Raw genomic sequence first — 21,637 nt, 5'->3', positions numbered from 1 at the left:
AAATCTGTAGCTAAATTGTTAGAATTAATAAGAAAATTTTACAAGGCCACTGGATATATGGTTAGTTTACAAAAATCAGTTATATTTTTGTATACCAGCAATGAAAATATCAGTTAAATACTAGTTAAAAGAGGAAAAATATAAATGATACCACCATAACAAAGCATCAATGTATATTATCCAGAAATAAATCTATGAAAAGAAGTTTGAGACCTCAGAAAACTGTAAAATATTTTTTAGAGAAATTTTAAAGGACTTATGTAAACGGCATTATTTTGGCAGATTCGGGATTGTAAAAGTATCATCTCTCCATCAACTGGTTATATTTGGTTCTGGTAGCCACTAGCTAAGCTACATGTGGCTGTTGAGCACTTGAAATGTAGCTGCTCTGAATTGAGCCGTGTTATGCGTATGAAATGTACATTGGAATTCAAATATTTAGTATAGGAAAAAGAATGTCCTAGTAGTTTTTAAATGCTGATTAATTCTTTAGGTGATAATAGTTTGGATATATATAATTAAAATATATTTTAAACATTAATTTCACCTGTTAACTTTTTACTTTTTCAATGTGACAATTAGAAAATTTAAAATTACACGTGTTGCTCGCATTTGTGGCTCACATTATATTTTTACTGGGCAACACTCTATTATAGATTCAATGCCAGATCAATAAAAATCACAAAGGATTGTATATGTTTGTGGAAGTCGATAAGCTGATTTTAATGTATATGGATGTGCTAAGGGCTAAGAATAGCGAAGACACTTTTGCAGAAGGACGCGATAAAAGGACTTGCTCTACCATAGGATTTTTCAACTTCAGCATTATTGACATTTTAGACTGGATAGTTCTTTGTAGGGGAAGGGTGAGGGAGAGTGTCCTATGTATTGTACGATATTCAGCAGCAGCCCTGGCTTCTACCCACTAGATGTCAGTAGCACCTGGCCCATTTGTGAAAACCAAAAATTTTTTTCAAGATGTTGCCAAATGTCCCTTGCTGTGGTGCACAATTGACCCAGTTGAGAACCACCATCTCTACTAGATATCAGTTCTTATTATAAAGCAATGGTAGTTAAAACAGTGTGGTATTGGGGTAAGGATAAACAATTTGATTGATGGAACAGAATAGGAAAAAAAAACCAAAACAGAAGTAGACCCTCACATGCGTAGACACTGATTTTATCATACTTATTGCAGTGGATTATCCATATGGAAAATAAATTTAACCTCTTAACACCATAAACAAAAACCACCTTTGGTAGATTTTAGGCACAGAGGTGAATGACAAAACAACAAAGCTTCTAGAAAAGAATATAAGAGATTATCTTCATACTCTTGATGTATGGAAAGATTCTTTAAAAAGACCCCAGAAGCACTAATAAAGAAACAAAAGAATGATAAAGTGGAATGTACTAAAATTAGGAATTTTTGTTGATCAGAAGACATTGTGAAAAAGAAAGCCATAAAGTAGATAAAAATATTTCTAGTACATTTATAACAGAGCTCTTCTATCCAGCAAAGATAGTACTAGCAACACCAACTGTTATTAAAGATGAGAAACAACCCTGTTACAATGCAGGTAGAAGTGTGGCAGAATGACTTTGGAAAGCAGTTTGGCAATATCTGCTAAAGTTGAATGAAAACATATCCCATGACCAGGCATTTCCATATTTAGGTAGATCCTAGAAAATGTGTGTACTACTTATGCATCAAGAGACAAGTACATACTCATAGCAGTGAGTTTTTTTGTGTGTTTGTTTGTTTTTGAGATGGTGTCTCACTCTGTTGCCCAGGCTGGAGTGTAGTAGCACTATTGTAGTTCACTGCAGCCTAGGATTCCTGGGCTCAGGTGATCCTCCCACCTCAGCTGTGAGTACAGGCACTTACCATCACACCTGGCTAATATCTTAATTTTTTGTAGAGATGGGGGCCTCACTATGTTTTCCAACTGGTCTTGAACTCGCAGCCTCAAGTGATCCTCCTTCCTTGGCCTCCAGAAGTGTTTGGACTACAGGCGTTAGCCACTGCGCCCAGCCAGCAATGTTATTGATTTTTTTTTTTTTTTTTTGAGACAGAGTCTCACTCTGTTGCCCAGGCTAGAGTGCCGTGGCGTCAGCCTAGCTCACAGCAACCTCAAACTCCTGGGCTCAGGTGATCCTTCTGCCTCAGCCTCCCGAGTAGCTGGGACTACAGGCATGCTCCACCATGCCCGGCTAATTTTTTTGTATATATATTTTAGTTGTTTGGCTAATTTCTTTCTATTTTTAGTAGAGACGGAGTCTCGCTCTTGCTCAGGCTGGTCTCAACTCCTGAGCTCAAACGATCCACCCGCCTCGGCCTCCCAGAGGGCTAGGATTACAGGCGTGAGCCACCGCGCCTGGCCCAGCAATGTTATTTTTTAAGAGTCCCAAAGTGTGGGGGGGGGGAGAGTCCCAGACATCCCTCACTAGCAGTATATTTATACAATGGAAAATGTTTATAAAGCTGTATCTGTAGCTACGTATAAGTACCATGCGCTAACCAATTGCACCACTGGAGCCCCTTCAGCTACATAGAACAGCATGAATGCATCTCACAAACATCAATTCATTGAAAGAAGCCAGATACAAAACAATATATGTCACAATAGCATTTCATATAATTTCCTTAAATAGACAAAACTAAAATCTAGTTTTATAAGCGATAACAGCATTGTTTTATACTAGCTAAAACCTGGAAATTATCCAAATGCCTGCCAACAGGGAATGGCTGAATAACTTGTTGTATATTCATGCAATGAAATACTAGATAACAAAGAATAGGAACAAACCTCAACATGCAGCAACATGGACGAATTTTATAAACACAGTGTTCAGTGATAGAAGCCAGACAAAAGAATATATGATTCCACTTACATAAATTTCAAACACAGGCAAAAACTAAGCTATAATGTTAAAGTCAGGACATGAGATACCCTTAGGGTGAAGAGAGTAGACAGTGACTGGGAGGAACAGGAGGGCATCTGCGTGATGGGCATTTTATGACAATCCCTTGGGCTATACATTTAAGTTTTGTGTACATTTCTCTGTGAGTTTTATCTCACAAATTTAAAAGGCTTAGTGAGGCCAGAGAGCCTGCCCTGGATTCCTGCTGCTTGGGTTCACGTCCCAGCTTTGCTGCTTTCCAGCTGTGTAACTTTGGGCAATTTACTTAACAGCCGTGGGCCTCCACTTCATATCTGTAAAGTGCAAATAATAATCCAATCTATTTTGTAAGATTTGGCGTGAAGATTAGAGTAATATTGGCATCTTTGCCAAGATACAAAGCACTTTGTAACAACAGCTGGCACATAGTAAATGCTGACTAATTGCTAACTCCTGCTATTGTTTTTATTATTGGTACCATTGCCAATTTATTTGTTCAGAGGAATTATAAACTCCCATTGCAATTATGTTGCTTTTATAAATCCATTATGGCTCTCCATATAGATGAGTTTTTATTTAGGTCTCTTATAAAAGTTTATTTTATTCAACTGTCCTGCATGTTATTTCATGAGTTATATACTAGGTATTTTATAGTTATATTTTATCATTATAAGTAGAATACTCTTTGCCTTGAATTTTGTCATTGGTCATTGCTGGCATATAATAGCTGACATGTGGTATGACATGCTACTGCCAGGCTTAGTTCTAAGTGCTACGTGGATTAACACTTTTCATCCTATGCACAACCCCCATTTTACACAAGTAGGAACTGAAAACAGAGAGGTAAAGATTCCTACTACATGGTGTGGGATTCAGTCTGGCCCCAGAGTCCACATTTACTCACTACTCTATGCTAAGAAAACTGTTGATTTTTATATTTTTATTTGGTAACTGACCACTTTTCCCTAATTGAATTTTTTAGCCGATTCTCTTAGGTTTCCAAGAAGCCAGTTATGTTCTTTACAATTAATTAGTTTTTGTATATTCTCCACTAGTTCTTGTCCTGGCCTTATTGCTTTGATTATAATTTGCAGGAAGTTGCTTTAAAAAGAAGAGTGGACATTCTTCTGTTAGGGTGACTAAATGGGAAGGCCTCTATTTTCAACTAAGAATGATATTTACTCTTGATTGGAGAGTGGGTTTTGTTTTTGTTTGTTTACATTAAAGATGCGTTTTTTAATTTTTGAATTTACCAAATGGTTTTTGATTTGCTTATTTTGTTTTAAAATCAGGGATGGCTTTTAAACTATATCAAATGCTTTTGGGTATCTGTGAATGTGATTGCATGATTTTTCTGTGTTAAATTATTAGTATGATGAATTCTATTACTATATAGTAATATTGGATCATCTTTGAATTCCTAAAATTTTTAATTGCTGAACTTTAGTGCTAAATTTTATTTGCTAAAATTTCCTTAAGATTTTTGCATATGTATGTACAAGTGAGATTGATCTGCAGTTTTCTACTATTTTTGTTAGGTTTTGGCATTGGAAGAATTCTAACTATGTCAAGGGAATCTGGAAGATTTCTGTTTTGCATTATGTACTGCTTTTTAAAAGGAACTTTTGAGTACATATGAGTAAATATGCTTGGAAAATACCAATTTCTGGTATGGCAGCCTAATACTCTTCGTTAAAGATCTCTTAGTTTTCTTCATTAAAGATCTCAAGTGTTTCTTCTTTTTTATTAATGATGGAAGTTTTCACACATAGCAAAAAGAGATTGGTATCATTTTGTACATCTCTCACTTTTTTTCTCTCGAATATTTTGATCTTTGCTACTTAAAATCTGGCTTGAGGTTTAGAAGCATAGGTATTATTACCTGGCACTTGCTACAGATGCATGTAATCTTGTGTACGTAACCACATACAGCCCGTCACCTTTGCCATATTCTGTTGCTTAAAGGCAGGTCACAGGTCCTGCCCCTACTTAACAGGAAGGCGTTACTTCAGATTTTAAGGTATCATTACTAATGTTGCTCTGAGATTTTTTAATGTCTTTGAATTTTTAATCACTTATATTGGGTCCTAGAATGGAACTACAAAGTCAAAGCGTATAAGCTTTTTAAAGGCTTTCATGCCTTACTGCTTAATTGCTTTTGAGAAAGCCAGTAGCTTTTCTGGTTATATACCAACATTGACAGTCCATACTTGCGCCTTTTCTGCCAACAAGAAATGCCAAGAGATCATTAAATAATGAGAACGCTGAAAAGAGGACAAGGGTAATTAACAATTCTTGCCATTAACAATTTGAGTGATTATTACTTGAAAGCTTAAAGGTTATTTGAATTAATTTTCCATAGCCTTAAACTATTGGATCAATTTTACCATTCCTTACTTATCTAATTCAATGTGTCTGTGTCAAGAAATCTTTAGACACTGTGAGGGAGAGAAAAGAAATCTGTCAAACTATCTCATGTGCCCTCATAAGGCACATGAGAATCTTACTACATTGTTTAGATTTTTTTCATCTTTCTCTAGAACGTAGCTTTAATTTACAAAAGTTTATGCTGGGTATCACCGGATTGGGATTCTTTCTCTCTGGGGTGAAAAAATTTGACAATCTCCTAGGTTAATATGGCTTCCACCAAGATAACAACAAAGTTGGCTTTCTGTTTGTTTTAGCAACAACGCACTGTGTACAGACTGACGCTCGTGAAAGCATGGAATGTAGATGAGCTCCAGGCCTATGCTCAGCTCGTGTCCCTGGGAAATCCTGACTTCATTGAAGTGAAGGTAAGCCCTGCTGGCTTTGTTGGCCATAGTAGAATCAAAATCTTTTAAACTCTAAAGGAGGTCCCAGGAGTTGTATTTACTTTTTCATTTAGCAGTATTCATCAAGACACTGTCTAGGCATGGGGGTAATACCAGTAAAGAAGACAAAGCTCTTGCTCTTGTAGCACTAATATTTTGGTGGGTGGTAGACAATCAACACAGAATGAGTACTTAAAAACTATGTAGTGACATTAATGTGCTGAGAAATGAAATAGTGTTGCAGTGAGTTACTGGTTGGCTTTTAAATAAACATTTATTATGGGAAATTTCAAACACAGACAGAAGCAGAGAGACTGGTCTAACTCGTGACCAGTCTTGTTTCAACCATACCCTGCTCATTTTCTCTGCTCTTAACCCAGATTATTTTCAAGCAAACCCCCCACATTATATCTTTCACCCATAACTATTTTGGCGTGTATCCCTAAATGGTAAGTACTCTTTTTAAACATGTATTCAGAGTACCAGACTCACCCCTAAAATTTTTAACTGGAACATAGAGGCTTCAAATTTTACTGATTATTTCTTTTTATTTAAACAGTATTTTAAAATCAGGATCCAAATAAGGTCTATACATTATAATTGAAGTATGTCTCTCTTAAATTTCTTTTAATCTATCAGTTCCTCTTCCATGTTTTCCCCTTGTAATTTATTTTGTTATAGAAAATGATTCATTTATTCTAGCTGTTTTTATATAAATAGAAAAATTTATCATTTTCTTTCTAGATTTTATTGATGTTCCTCTTCCTTTGTATTTCCTGTGGATTGATGCCCATAGTTATATCAAAAGAAGATTGGGCCGGGCGCGGTGGCTCACACCTGTAATCCTAGCACTCTGGGAGGCCGAGACGGGTGGATTGTTTGAGCTCAGGAGTTCGAGACCAGCCTGAGCAAGAATGAGACCCCCGTCTCTACTAAAAATAGAACGAAATTATGTGGACACCTAAAGATATATATAGAAAAAAATTAGCTGGGCATGGTGGCGCATGCCTGTAGTCCCAGCTACTCGGGAGGCTGAGGCAGGATTGCTTAAGCCCAGGAGTTTGAGGTTGCTGTGAGCTAGGCTGACACCACAGCACTCTAGCCTGGGCAACAGAGTGAGACTCTGTCTCAAAAAAAAAAGAAGAAGAAGATTGATTGGATACAGGAGTGTGTGTGTGTGGGTGTGTTCGTTTGTATTCAAGAATGTTTCGTGGATGGTGTCGCTCACCTCCACCAGGAGGCAGGTGACGTCCGCTTGTCTTTTTCACATTTCGGCCAATGTTGCTTTGGGACGGATTCCTTTAAGCAGATTGCTGGGTCAAAGGGTAAATGCATAGATTGTTTTGCTAGATATTGTGGTTGACTGTTTTAGGAAGGCTGTTCTGAGCAGATAGATTTTTATTTTTTAATTAATACCTAAATAGTAAGCAACGTAGCAGCATTCTGGGCCTGGCACAGCGAGCGCACAAAGTTCCTGCACGGTCCTGGTGCAGCGGCTGGGGTTGGCGGTGGTGCAAGATGAATCAGACAGGTGGGCAGGGGGCAGGTTTTATTAGGCCTTTCAAGCAAAGATAAGGGAATCGGATTTTAAACTAAGTTTAATGGTAAGCTTTCTATATACTAGGTGCACCTAGTTTTAAGCTGGGGAGGAAGTGAAATGATTTATGCTTTTAAAAGATCACCCTGCTGCTCTGTTGTGACTTGATATAGATATAGAGGGCAGTAGCAGAAATAGGTAGACCAGTTACAAAATCATTGCTTAATCCAAGCACGTGACACAGTGGTTTGAGGAAGGTCAGTGGTAACATAGCTGGAGAGTGGTGAGTGTGTTTGGGATACGTTTTGGAAGTAGAACCAATAAAGTTTGTTGCTAGATTAATGTGTGGCAGTTTTGGCTGAAGCAGTTGTGTGGAGGGTAAAATAGTTTACTGAGAAAACAAGTGGTGGCGGAGGGCAAGTTTGGAGTGAAATTTTATGAGTTCCCTGTTGGCCATATTAAATTGGAGGTATCTTTTAAATATCCAAGGATAGATTCAAATAGGCCACAGGTTATACAAGCCCGGAGTTTCTGGGATAAGACGGGGCTGGAAATAATACTTTGGAAGTCTCAGCATAAGACAGTTAAAGCTATGGCGTGTTAAGAGGCAAATGGCTTTTTTTGGCAAGTACGAGTCCACAAAATGAGAGAAAGTAACGGGAAAATGTACCCAGGCTTGGAGAGCCAACTCTACTCTTTTCAGTTTATGTTTTTGAAACTGAATGCTCTCTATGTCATGTCAGAGATTTCAGAGTTTCACAGCTGCCTTATAATGAGTTCAGCTTTCTGTATTACTGTACTCGGGAGGGGTGGGGAGATGGGAACAGATGAAAGGCTGCTGTCTGAGTGCGAAGCATCTTGTCTCTGGTCAGGTCAAAGACACTCTTTTCTTTTGAAATTGCTCTTAATTCCAAAAGGCTACTCTTGGCAAGAACTCTAATGATGCAAAGATACAAACAACATCTGAAAACATAAGTGACAGCTTAAGAAAACCTTGCCAACATCAGAGATTAGTGGCATTTTAATTTATGATTTAGCTATTAAAGAATGCTGCCTCAGATTATGTTGCAGTAAAACCTCTGATATTATAAAGCAACTTGGCTGAATCATACCTGTTTTCATTTCCTTCTTCCTTTCCTCCCTCCCTCCCTTCTTGCAGTCATGTTTTCCATAAAGAACAAGGTACTTTACAAGCTGTAAAAAAATCAGTCAGCATTATTTTTAAAGGAAGATGGGTACTTGGTAAACAGTGTAATTCTTGATGGATCTTTTTTAGTTTGGCAAACTATTAACATCACTAGGAAATAAATAAAGCCTTCTGTCTATAGCTGAGATGTTATAACAACAAAGTTTCCACCTTACCGTTTTATCCCTGCATTCCACAATATTTTTGAGCTCTCTCCATGTGCCAGTCCTCATTAAAGCACCAGAGATAAAAAATTTGATATGAATGTGTTATTTGGGAAATGAATGTTTTGTTGAATAGGCAAAATCTATAAAAGTACAATGAGCTACTTTGAGAAATTGTATAATTAAAAATTCTTAGATAAATGTGTAATCTAATTAAAATTAAAAATAATTTTTGAATGATAAAATATAATGTAACAGATAGTTTGTGTTACATCAGGGGACAGCGTAGTCATGTCTTGTCTGTTGTAGAAGACCTGCGGGAGAACTATCCTGCCTGCAGTGTCGGGTACCTGGTCCACGGCAGGGTTAGATCACACACTTCATTAACTTCACCTCTCATTTGTCCAGCAGGTTAATGAAGTGTCTTCCTTTTAAGTTGAAGTAGCAAAAGGGATGTTTATAGAATATAGTATACTACTAAGAGGCAAAACAAATGGTAGAATAATATTTATTATTTGATTACATTTTCAACTGCTTATATTTAGATGTATTTACACAAAAGTATGGGAGGATATATATAAAATTGTTAACCATGTTCTCTTTGGGAGAAAGGGAAGAAAAGGCTTATTAATTTTACTTTCATAATTCTATATTGTGTGAATTATTATAACAAGTATGCATTACTTTTGTAATTCAAAAGGCTGAAATGAAATCAGTAAATGGAGAAGGCATGCTTTCCTGTTCAGTAGGATTAAACCACTTAATGTCTGAAAAGGCATCTTTTTGTTGTTGTCTTATTAATTACAGTTAAAATTTTCTAAAACAGAGGAGTCTTGAAAATAATAATAAGCTCTTTCCAAAAAACATTTGATAAGAACTAGCAATATGGCAGACTAAGATAACCTCAAATTTCTCCAAAAATAAATAGTTAGAAGTGAGTATGTTATGGAAAACAATACTTTTTTTTTTTTTCTTCAGCTCATCATAGGGGTACAAAAGCTCAGGTTATATACATTGTCCATATCCTGCCCATCCCCCTGAGTCCGAGCCTCAAGCGTGACCATTCTCCAGACAGTGCGCCTGGCACTCACCATGCAGTCATACCTCCATCCCCTCCCCCCACTCCCCACCTCCCCCGAGTCTGCACCTTCCAGCATGACCATTCCCCAGATGGTGCGCAACGCACTCGTCATGTAAGCATGCATCCCCCCCCCCCCCCCCCCCCCCCCCGGTCTCAGTCTGATATCCAATTGGTATCCTTTCTCGATGTGCATTTAGGTGATGATCAGGGAAACCAATTTTCTGGTGAGTACATGTGATGCTTGTTTTTCCATTCTTTGGATACTTCACTTAATATAATGGGTTCCAGCTCTCTCCAGAACTAAAGAGATGTCGTATCACCATTATTTCTTATAGCTGAGTAATATTCTATGGTATACATATACCACAGTTTACTAATCCATTCGTGGATTGATGGGCAACTTTTAAGAACATAGCTGATCTGTCAGGTCTGTAAGAGAGACCCTTAGTGGATAGAAGAAAAGAGACCATCGTAGTGACATTTCATGGTTCCAGTAGACAGGACTTGGGTTTAAAGGACAAAAGACTAGCCCCTCCCCCTTAGCGAAAGGATGGATGAGGAAAAAATTTACCCACTGACACAGTAACACTTGGAAGGCTGGTTCCTTACCTATGCTTTTGGGAAAAGGAAAAGTCTCCCCAGGGCCTAAGTCTCAAAGGGGTTTGGAGTTCAAATTTATTGGTACCTCAGGGTCATATAAATGCCCCCGAGATGTGAAATTGATAATGCAAATTGACATGCCTGGAGCTCCCTGCAGAAGCAAACACAATGCTATTCATGTCCTTTGTATTTCAGTTGAATTCCTTGTCTTTTTATTGTTAATTTCTAGGACTTTAAAATAGAAACACATATGTTTTGTGTGTTTAGAATATTGTACTCAACTGTCTACAAATTACTCAATCCTCTTTGAGTAAATTTAGGAATGCATGTTCCCTATGCAACTTCTTTTTCTCATTTTGTTTTTTAGCACTAACCTAATCGGACTTAGGAAACTCTGTCTTCCTTTTTCTGTTTACTCTCTTCACAGCTTCTCTTTTGATGTTTGTGAGCCAAAGGGGAAAAAGTCACCCTCACTTTGACTGTATAGGTTGTAGCAGTAACACTCTCAGGTCAAGAAGGGAGACTGTCAATGTGGGAGTGGTGTCATGGCCAGCCGGTGCCCTCAGCACCTCCTGTCCTGGACGGGTGTGCATCTGGGGCCTGGGGTCTCCGCAGTCTGCGCACGCTGGAGTCTTGTGGGGCAGGGGAGGAGCACAGTTCTGATACTTACCTAAGATGTGCAGGTGTTGCCTGGGACTGGTAACTTATCCTCCTTGAGCCTAAACTCCCTCAATATTAAAATTGGAATAATATCTATTTAATAGGTCGGTTTTGAGAATTCAGTGAGCTAATGTACACCTGGATTCAGTAAATGTTTAGATCATTTTCCATTAAGCACATTTATTTAAAGTAAATCAAGGAAGCTATTTTTTTATTATATTGATTTCTTCTTTTCTGTCATTGCCAGTCTTGTAAGATATTTTTCTGTTATATTCCCTGTAAATTAGCATATATTTTATCTTCATTAGGCTTAAATAGGCTTTTATTTGCCACTCTGAGAATCTTAACTATCATTATTTGCTTGCTTGTTTGTGAAAATGTATTTCATGTTACAAACATCTGCTTTATTGAAAACTTTTATAACACAATCCATTTGTCAATGAAATACTGCCTTTGTATTCTCTGCCTCGCATTACACCTTGAGACTGGCAAGTGCTCAGTAATTTGTTACCAAATGATTTAAAGCCACTTACTGTGAGCACTGTCGACTGTCTGCCGTGCTCCATCCCTGCAGAAGGCACCTTGCACAGCGATTGTCTTAGCATAGCCTCACTGCCTTTCTGCACACAAAGGTAAGAATGTTGCCAGTAGTTCATGTACACGGAAGTACCTAACCAATGTTTATGAGTCGTTTCATAATTATTAAAGAGTAGAAAAATCCTGAATAATATGACTGAAATTTCATATTAGATCAGAAAGGAGTTCTGGAGCTTAATGTCATAGAAGAATGCATGACTCGATCTTTCTTCATTCAGCACAGATTGGTTGGGAACACGGAGAACAAGGTGCAGCCGTGTCTCTAAGACTCAGAGTTCAGACACATTGACGAGGTGGGGGTTCCTGACTGGAGGGTGAAGCAATGAGGGGGCGCTTTAGCCGGGTGAGGACTAGATGCTGACTGGGGTGGTCCAGCTCTAGAGCCACTTGTGCTTGGGCAAAGCGAGGGCTCATTACTGGTCCATCACTAGGACAGGCTTCAGAGGCAGGGGAAGAAGGCCTGTGCCACGCTGCGGAGCTTTCGCTGTTTGGCGGGGGAGCTGTTGAAGCATTTTTAGGATGAAGAAGTGACATGTTTTGGATATGTTGCTGAAAAAAATCAGGAAGTCAACATTTCTTTTCTCATCAAACTGGTCTAATTGGAGTATCACATAGTTAAACTGCCGAAATAGTGCTCTTCCCGCAGACCATGAATCCCAAGGCAGACATCCCAAGCAGCCGGTGAAAAAGCCCTTCTGGCCCCATCTCCTAGGTAGTGTGATGCATCAGGAAGCCACCAGGCTGTAATGGCACGAATTATGCTTTTCACTGCAAACCCAAAGATGCATAAGTAGTCCTGTTCTTCAGGAACTTTCTTTGGGTCTGCCTGTCACTACTCAGCCTGCAGATTCTGGAGTGAATGACTTTGCTTTTCTATCGCCACATCGTACCCATGTGTTTTCCTGAGTTGTAGGGAAGGAACTTGCTGCTGGCGAAGAGTGGGGTGGGGGTAGACGTGGAGAGGTAAGAAGGTGGCAGACAGCTGTGATACGAGGGAAGAACTGAGGGTTGGCCGTGCTCAGGAGTAGAGTCTGGGCAGCTCCGCAGTGGACTAGACTGTAGGATGAAGTGGTCGAAGCAGGGAGCCCCGGGCAGTGAGGGCTCGGGTTCCCGAAGGTGACCTGCAGTCTGATTCACCGAGACCACTTTCTGCCCAGAGCGTTTCTGTCACAGTGACAGCCCTGGCTCTGTGGTTGACTCAGGGTGTTACCCAGCACTGCTTCCCTACGAGGGTTTTATCTGGCTAAAACGAGAACTTTTACGTGAAAGTGTCTTGTAAACCAAAGCATTGTATAATTGTAAGGAATTGGGAAGACCTAATAGTGAACTGCGTATTCATTCTCTCATTCCATTCCCAAACCAAACCTCCCCGTAATGTTTCATGATTTATTATTGCTGAATAAAAAATATTAAAATATTTTCAAAAGTTATTGTCATAAATATAAGATCTTATCTAAAACCTGTGCTTCAGCAAACTAACTTTTAAAATATTAAAAAGAAATTCCTTTGAACTAGCTACTACATACGTGGTTGTTTGTATAATTCACACATTATAAACAGTATTTAAAGTGAATTAAAGAACGTTTTTATGACTAATTCAGCCATGAATAAATCATTTTCATGTTTTTTTATGCATTTGGGTAAGTTTAGCATAATTTTTCAGCCATATCTTCCTAATGATTTTTTGAACTAAATTATTATTTGGTTTTTTTACTCACCTAAAGCTCCCACTCAGTTTAATGAATTCTCTGAATCACTGAGCAAATAGAGAAGGGAAGATTCTCTTGTCTATTACAGTTACGCTGGGCAGCCTACAGTTTTATTCCACAAAGGCCATCTCATTTAGCGTACCATTAATCTTTCTGAACGGCCGTCTGGAGTAGAGCGTTTTGCAGAGCTCAGGTCAGTCCTTGGCTGAGTCCCGCCTCTGCCATCAGCAGTGCCCATTTGTGGGTTGTTTTTGTTTTTGTAATTCAGTGTCGTTCTGCCTCCTCCAGTCTGCGTGTGGTGTGTGTCTGGGTCTGTGCTCGCGTCTGCGTGTGTGTGTGAAAGAATGTGTGTGCGTGGTGCGTGTGTTTTATGTTTATTTTAGTTCTTCCCCACTTAGTAGAAACATGTGTAGGATATTCAAACCAGTTGTCAAGAAAGTTTGATTTGGGGGTATTTAAAGAACCCACAGCATTAAGATATTATTAGAAAATTAATCATTTATCACTATGTAATTTACCACATAAAGAACTTATTTAGGAAACTTTTGAGTCTTCAGTGCCTAGGCTGTCAGGTAGAGTTCAAAAGAGTTAAAAGCCAATTTATCTTACTGTAGTTATACTTAAAAGGAGTTTCTATATTGGTGAGCTATATGTATGTGTAGGTGTGTGTAAAGGTATGTATGTACAGGCACAGATATATTTCCCTTTAGGCATGAATATACATTCATAGTCAAAGTGCATTATAAAGTGATCTCCTTAAAGAATAATTTCAAAAGGCTCCCTTTCTGGCACTTTACAGAAAAAGTTTGCCAATCTCAATCTCGATTATACTAGAAAATGGAAGCTCAGCTTATTTTCACAGTGAGTCAGTTAATTGGTCAGTGACTTTTTATGGGTGTCTACTATGTCCCCATTATTCTTCTAGGAGGTTATAAGCCCTCCAGAATTAATCTGTTATAGTACACAAGAATCTGTGTGGAGAGATAAGCTGTTGATTCGCATACATCATTGTGGCCAGATGCATAGATGGTGACACAGCATAAAGCACGGGTACTCAAGCCCCGTTGTTGTCATAGAGCGGAAAGAACATCAGCCTGCTGTCTTTGTCACTCACTATTTGTATGATCTCCTAAGCAAATTTTATCATCTTTGTATCACTTTATTCACTTTAAAATATGGATCGGACTGGATTAGATGACCTCAAGAAGCTTGTCTGGCTCTGAAAGTCTCACTCTGTGACTTTCAAGTAGGTCTGTAATCATCTCTGATGTCGTGATGTTTCCACAGGGTGTGACCTACTGTGGGGAAAGTTCAGCAAGCAGCCTCACCATGGCCAACGTGCCCTGGCATGAGGAAGTGGTACGGTTTGTTCGGGAGTTGGCGGAGCTGATCCCCGACTACGAAATCGCGTGTGAACACGAACATTCCAATTGCCTCCTGATAGCGCACAAGAAGGTAAGAATGACTCAAATCTGCATTCTCCTGTCCCCCTCATCCTCACTGCTCCTTTCTTCTCTTTTCTCTTTATTTTCCCCTTACTTTGTTACAGTGATTACCTGCTTGTTTGCTACCTTTATAAAAACACACATTAAGAAAGACCTAAATTCTGTCTATTGGGCTCATAAACTCTTTTTTGTGTGTGAAATTGCTTCTTTTTTATCCTCCATCTAGATGTCTTGAAGTGCTTTCTGGTTTGTAATTTTTGGAAGGTTTGTGCTAAAAACAAACAAAAGCAAATACCCTTGTAATAACCTCTAGTCCTTTCCTGGAACAACGAGGAAAAACTAAAGTAGTAAACAACCCTCAAAGAGTTTCTAGCTGTCAGAAGAAATATTGAGGTATTTATCAAATTTTAGATTGCCTTGAATCTTGGCATCTGGACAATTTTGTTTGGGATTTTAGTTTATGACACTATTTCCATTTTTTCCCCCTTAGCGCTTTTATTAGACAGGACAAGTACACGAATGTGGTGTCTTTCTTAAGTAAATAATGCCTAACAAAGGAAAAATCCAGTTCTTGACAGAGGTGGGCCACTAAAATAGTTTATTAATTTTCAGTTACAGAAAATGTCTCAGTCTTTATTTTTTTAAAATATTTCTTCTTCCCCATTATCTCTTGTCCTTTGGAACCTCAATTAAACATATGTTAGACCTCACTGTATTTTCTGTCTCTTGCCTTTCCATTTGTATTTTTTATTCTTTTGTCTCTACATACTTCATTTTGGACAGTTTCTTTTTTGATTTATATTCCAGTTCACTAATTCTTGCTTCATCTGTGTCTGATGTGCTATTAAATTCAACCGTCAATTTCTTAATTTTACATTTTATGTGTTCAAATATATAATTTCTGGTTGGTTTGTTTATTTCAAATATGCTGTGTCATTTTGTGTAATTTCCAGTTCTCCACTGCAGTTTTCAAACTTGGCTTTTATCTTCTTGAATATTGGAAATAGAGTCGTTTCATTGTTTGTATCTGGGAATTCCAGTATGTAAAGTTGCTGTGGATTTGTTTCTGTTGTCTATCATTTCTTCAGGTTCTCATTCATGTTGCCTTGTCTTCTCATGTACCTTGTTATCTTTGGTGGTGTTCTGTACATTGTATTTGGAAAATTCTTTGTAGAAATCCTGCAAGGCCTGGGATCAGAAGATCTCTTCTGAGATTTTAGAGATGTATGATTTAACCTTCTCACTTTTTCCATACAGAAACTGATGAGATCTGAAGGATAAAGAGATTTGCTTAAATTGCTGAGCCAATCTTAGAACCATAGCCTTCCACCCCCTAGTCCACTGATCTTTCTTATACTACAGGGCATCTTGGTTGAAACCACTAGCCATATTCAAAGGAACAGTTAAAACAGAGAAATTTTATTTTAGATCAATACTTTACATCAGTCTATAAAATTTCTTCTCTCTTCCCAATGTAGACATGGGTGGGGATAGAGGAATTAGATTGTACTTTATCTAAGTCAGGCCAATTCTGTTTTCTAAGCATTTGTTGGACACCTGTCAAGTTCTGGACACCAGGCTGTGCAGTAAGGACACAATGCTTCAGACATGAAGAAGACAAAGCACACAGGGTTTATTGAAAAAAGAACTTGGCACAAATCTTATGCCACCACTTGTTAACGAGGGGACTTTGTGCAAGTTGTTGAACTTTCTATAGTGTAATGAATGGTTAAGAGGTTATGTGTGGAGTCAGGTTGATTAGGGTTTGAATCGTGGCCCCAGTCTCCTTCTAGCTTTTCATCTGGAAAATGGGCATAATACTAGCTAACAATAAAATGGGCATAATACTACTGTTGTGAGCATCTGGCTTATAGTAAGATTCAGTTATTGCTGTTTCAGCTAATTTGGTAAGTGCCTAATATGAGATGGATATGTGAAGTGTATTTTTTAATCCTCACAACAACCCTAAAACATAGGGACTATTGAGATCTCCACTTCATGGATGAGAAAACTGACACATCAAGGGGTTAAGTTACTTGTCCAAGATGAAACAGCCGGTAAACAGTAGAGATGAGATTTAAGCCCTTGCATTGAACTCCAAAGCCCACATTCCTTTCCTTGCATCCTTCTTTCCTTTTCTTTTAAATTTGGAAATTATTTCAAATTTACAAAAGGTACAATAATAAAACTGGTACAGATTCACACATTCACCTGTTATTAATACCATTTTCTCCCACTTGCTGTATCATTTGCTTGCTCTCTTTTTTTTCTCACTTGCTTTCACCGTCTCTTCCTCTCCTCCCTCTCTCTCTCTCTCTCTCTCTCTCTCAACACATACACACTCCTTCTTTTCTGAGCCATTATGTTACATTCCTCATGGTCCTCATGGTCCTTTACCCATAAATGTTTCAGTGTGAATTTTTTAAGACTAGGAATATTCTTTTACAATCATAATACAGTTATCAACTTTAAAACTTTAAATTGATACATGATTTTAATCTGTCATCCACATGCAAATTTTGTCAGTTCACCTTATAACATCCCGCATAGCATTGCCCTCTCCAGTTCAGGATCTGCTCTGCAGGGGTCAGCAAACTTTTTCTATACAGGCTGTGTAAATACTTGAGGCTTTATGAACCACATATCATCTTTGGCAGATACTTTCTAACTTGTTTGTTTTACAACCTTTTAAGAATGTGAAGACCAGGGGTGGGGAACATTTTCATGTTGGAAGGCTGCATTAATTTAGCTATAATTAAATAAGGCGGCATTCAAGAAACTTCAATTAGATATACTTAAAAATGTACATTATTTTATAAAAATCTACCTACTATGTACTTAATAATTTCAAAAAGTGAAAACTGTTTGTTAATTTTAAAGTTAACTAACCTTTTAATGACTTTGTTGTATCTGGTTTTTATTGGAAAGCATTTGAATATTTGGTTGTAGCATGGAGGTCCACAGTTTCAGTTGATCCTCTAGATGGGTATCAGTCATTTGTGACTTTAAGTGCATCTTGATTTGGGTTAGGTAGGAGAATGTAGATTCTCAGCAATAAGTGGTGAAAAGCAAGAAAGCATTTTTTGGGCATGTTGCTGAAGGCGTGGGTGTTCTACTGCATCTTTCCATATTAGCATCAGACAATGACTTTAAAATGTCATCTGCTGAGAGCTCAGTCAGTTCCATCTGCAGTTCTTTAGGTGCCTTGGTGATATCAACTAGGTGAGGCTGAAATGCTAATTTGAGTGTGATGTCATGAGCCTCAAAGTCAGTGACCTTTCATTGTATTCTCCAATTAATATGCCTATAACAACTGTATATTCTTCAAATGATTCATATATATCATCCTGCTCATCAATGACCTTTGCTAACTGGGGAAAATCTTCATCTGAAATTTCCTTTTGAAGAATAAGTGTTTTGAAAAAAGATAGCTTTTTTAAAATGCTTGGATTTTTTTTTGCCACATATCATATATAGACTTAGTTTTACCTTGCAAAGAAATATTCAGGTCATTTTGATTTGACATGATATCACACAGAAATGCTGCATTCCTATAGAAATCTTCTTTCAATAATTCACATTGCTGATTCTGTTCTTTACAAAATTTAACTATCTGTTCTCACAGAGATAAAAGTTTGGCTAACACCTGTCCCTGCGACAGCCAATGCACTTTAGAATGATACAGCAAATCCACGCTGAATATCTCCTAGTTCAACTTAGCATGTTACCCAACTGATGATACTGTGTTGTATTTGCATGAATATAGTTAACAATACTTGTTAACTTGTTGTAAAATGTCTCTTAAAATAGTAGCTTTAGCACAGAGATTTTGCTGATGCAAGATCCAGTGAAAAGAAATGAGAGCATCTGGATCTGTTAATACTCTTTTTATCTGTGCAGTAAACCAACCCTCCATGTTTTCCTGTCATGGAAGGTGCACTGTCTGTACATACACTCACTAAATTTACCAAATTCAGTCCAACTTCACGACATTTATCTTGAAAGTTGTTGGAGATGTCTATTCCCTGTGTTCTATTTGCAAGAGTGCCCAAAGTGAGTAACTCTTCATAGCAAAGAAAACCTTCTGTTACGACCCAAATGAAGTAGAAAACCTGTGCCAAGTCAGTAGTATCAGCTGATTTATCCAAAGTGATTGAATAGTATATATTTTCCTTTTGAAGTATTGCATGAAATTTTTCTGTTAAGTTGAAGGCTAATTCATGCTGCCCATCAGTTATGGTTCTCCTTGAAAAAGGTAGTTGTTTGTACTTTGAAACGTTATTGGGGTCTAAGCATCCTACCACTTTTCCAATGCGTTCTTTCATAATTTCTACATCACTGAATGGCTTCCCTTTTTTCCCGAGTATATAAGCGACTTTATAAGTTGCTTCAGTGGCCTTATTTCCAGGTCTTAATTGCTGTTTGAAAGAATTGTCTTTGCTTTTGCTTTTCGTCTTTTAATTCCCTTTTGCGCCTCTCCCTCTAATTTAAGATATTTGTAGTCCTTATGAGTGTTATAATGCTACTGAGCATTGTATTTCTTTAATGTTGATATTGCAGTATCACAAAGCAAGCAAATCATCTTATCTTTAGCAGAAACAAGATAATACTGCAATTCCCAATCCTCATTAACAAATCTGTTTTCTTCCTTCAGCATTCTTTTGGTCTTCTTTGACATGACGGGCTGTTAAGCAGACAGAATTAAAAAATACTATCGAGCTGTGCATCTGCTCACAAATTCCACTTCAAATAGAAACACAGTGCACTGTTGTCAAAAGCTGATAACAGACTGGCGTACTTGACCCTCATAAACTCTCGTCAACCAGCTTGGTGTGGTAGTGGCACTGGTTGGTGGCACCGGTTGGTGGGATGGGGGGAGTTAGAACTAGATCATGAGTGTAGCAGCTGTCAATTTAGCCCGTATAGTTTACTAATTCTAATTGTGCCAGTCAAGCTGGGAGAAGTATTTTGCTGAAACTTATTTTATTCTTTGGTATTTTAAATACATTCATTTCAAAAATAAAATAAAAATATAAAAGACAAACAAATGTATTAATAAAAATAAAAGGATTGGTTCTGTAAAATTTGGTTTCAGTCAAAAGGCTGCACTTAAGGACCTAGAAGGCCACAGGTTCCCCACCTTTGGTAAAGATCATCCTTAAAACAAGCTGTGGGATCAATTTGGCCAGATTTGGCCTACCAGTCACAGTTAACCAACCCCTAGTCTAGGTCAGATAGTACATTTTGTTCTCATGTCTCTTAAGTCACCTTTCTTTTCTTTCTTCTTCTTCTTCTTTTTTTTTTTTTTTTAACATTTTAACTCCTGTTACTGTCATTCCCAATTAAGTCACCTTTCATCTGGAATACTTTCGCAGCCCCTCTTTGTCTTTTCTGATGTTGATATTTTTAAAGAATACAGTTTTCCCCTCCATTTCTTTTAATAGAAATATTCCTCATTTCATATTTGTCTGATTTTCCTTGTGATTAGATTGAGGTTATGCATTGGCAGATGGAATACTGCATTAGTGACATGTCCTTTTCAGATTGTCACACCTGGTACATGATGTCCCTTCTCCCTCATTGGTGGTGATGGTTTTGTTCACTTAGTCACTGTGTTGTCCAGTTCCTCTCTTGTATAATTACTTTTTTTCTCCCTTGCAGCTAATAAGCTATCTTTGAAAAGGCACCTTAGGGCAGTGCAAACACCCTGCTTCTCACCAAGATTTCCCCAGAGTTTAGCATTCGTGGGTGGTTCTTGCTTGATGAAAGTTTTTATTGATTGTAAGCACAGTCACGGTGAAGGACTGTTTTCCTGTTGCCATACCAAGACAGCCACAAAGGAAAACTGAACACTAAGTCTTTTTACTTTAAAATAATTATGGATTCATAGGAAACTGCAAAAATTGTACAGAAAGGTCTCGTGTACCCTTCACCTATTTTTCCCCAGTGTTAATGTCTTATATGACTATAGGACATTATCAAAACCAGGAAATAGACATTGGTACAACCCATAGACCTTATTCAGATTTCACCAATTTTAAATGCACTCATTTGTGTGTATGTAGTTCTATGCCATTTTATCATGTATAGATTTATATAACCACCACCGTAATCAAGATACAAAACTATTCTACCAGCACAAAGATCCTTCTCATACTACTTCTTTGCAGTCCAGCCCACCCTCCACCCGAAACTATCCCCAGCCTCTGGCAACCACTAATCTGTTCTCCATCTCTGTAATTTTCACAAGTCTGCTCTGACAATATGATAGCTAGCTTCTGCTTTCTTTTGATTAATGTTTACATGGTATATCTTTCTCCATCTTTTTACTTTCAACTTACCTATATCATTACATTTGAAGTGAGTGACTTAGAGGCAACATACAGTTGTCGTGCCATTTCAGTCTCTTCTGCCAGTCTATTCTAGAATTCCATTTTGATTACTCTGTAGTGTTGTTCAGTGTATCTCTGTGTAGACTTTTTAAGTGGTTGATGGAGATATTACATGATACATATATATCACAGTCTACTGGTATTAACATTTTACCAGTTTGAGTGAAGTGTTTAACCTAATGTTATTTAACCTTCCCTCATTTATAATATCTTAAATATTTCCTGCACATGCATTGAAAACCACATGGGATAATGTTATAATTTTTGTTTCAACCATCAAATATAATTTGGAAAACTCAAGAGAAGAGTTTATTATATTTCCTCATATTTTGACTCTTTTGGTTGTTTGTTCTTTCTTCTTGATAAACCAAGTTTCCTACAGAATATTCCCCATCTATTTGAAGAACTTCCTTTAGCAATTCTTTTAGAGCGAGTGTGATGCCAACTACTCCTTAGTTTTCCTTCATCTGGCAGTGTCTTGGTTTCTTCTCCATTTGTGAAGGATATTTTTGCTAGGTAAAGAATGCTGAATTGACAGTTCTTTTCTTT

At 37.8% G+C, this 21,637-nt stretch overlaps 1 protein-coding gene across 1 annotated transcript in view; it reads left to right on the top strand.

Moving 5' to 3' along the window:
• Window positions 1-21,637, top strand: part of LOC123632647 (S-adenosyl-L-methionine-dependent tRNA 4-demethylwyosine synthase TYW1) — a 193,025-nt gene that overhangs the window by 152,056 nt on the left and 19,332 nt on the right. Inside the window, exons 14-15 of the mRNA XM_045543184.1 lie at window positions 5,589-5,699; window positions 14,539-14,706. Coding sequence (XP_045399140.1) covers window positions 5,589-5,699; window positions 14,539-14,706 — 279 coding nt within the window. The remainder of the gene's footprint in view (window positions 1-5,588; window positions 5,700-14,538; window positions 14,707-21,637) is intronic.

The sequence above is a fragment of the Lemur catta genome, chromosome 2 (genome assembly GCF_020740605.2).
Source record: "Lemur catta isolate mLemCat1 chromosome 2, mLemCat1.pri, whole genome shotgun sequence".
Taxonomy (NCBI): Eukaryota; Metazoa; Chordata; class Mammalia; order Primates; family Lemuridae; genus Lemur; species Lemur catta.
The sequence above is the reverse complement of the archived record's forward strand: the minus strand, read 5'-3'. Positions and strand labels throughout refer to the sequence as shown.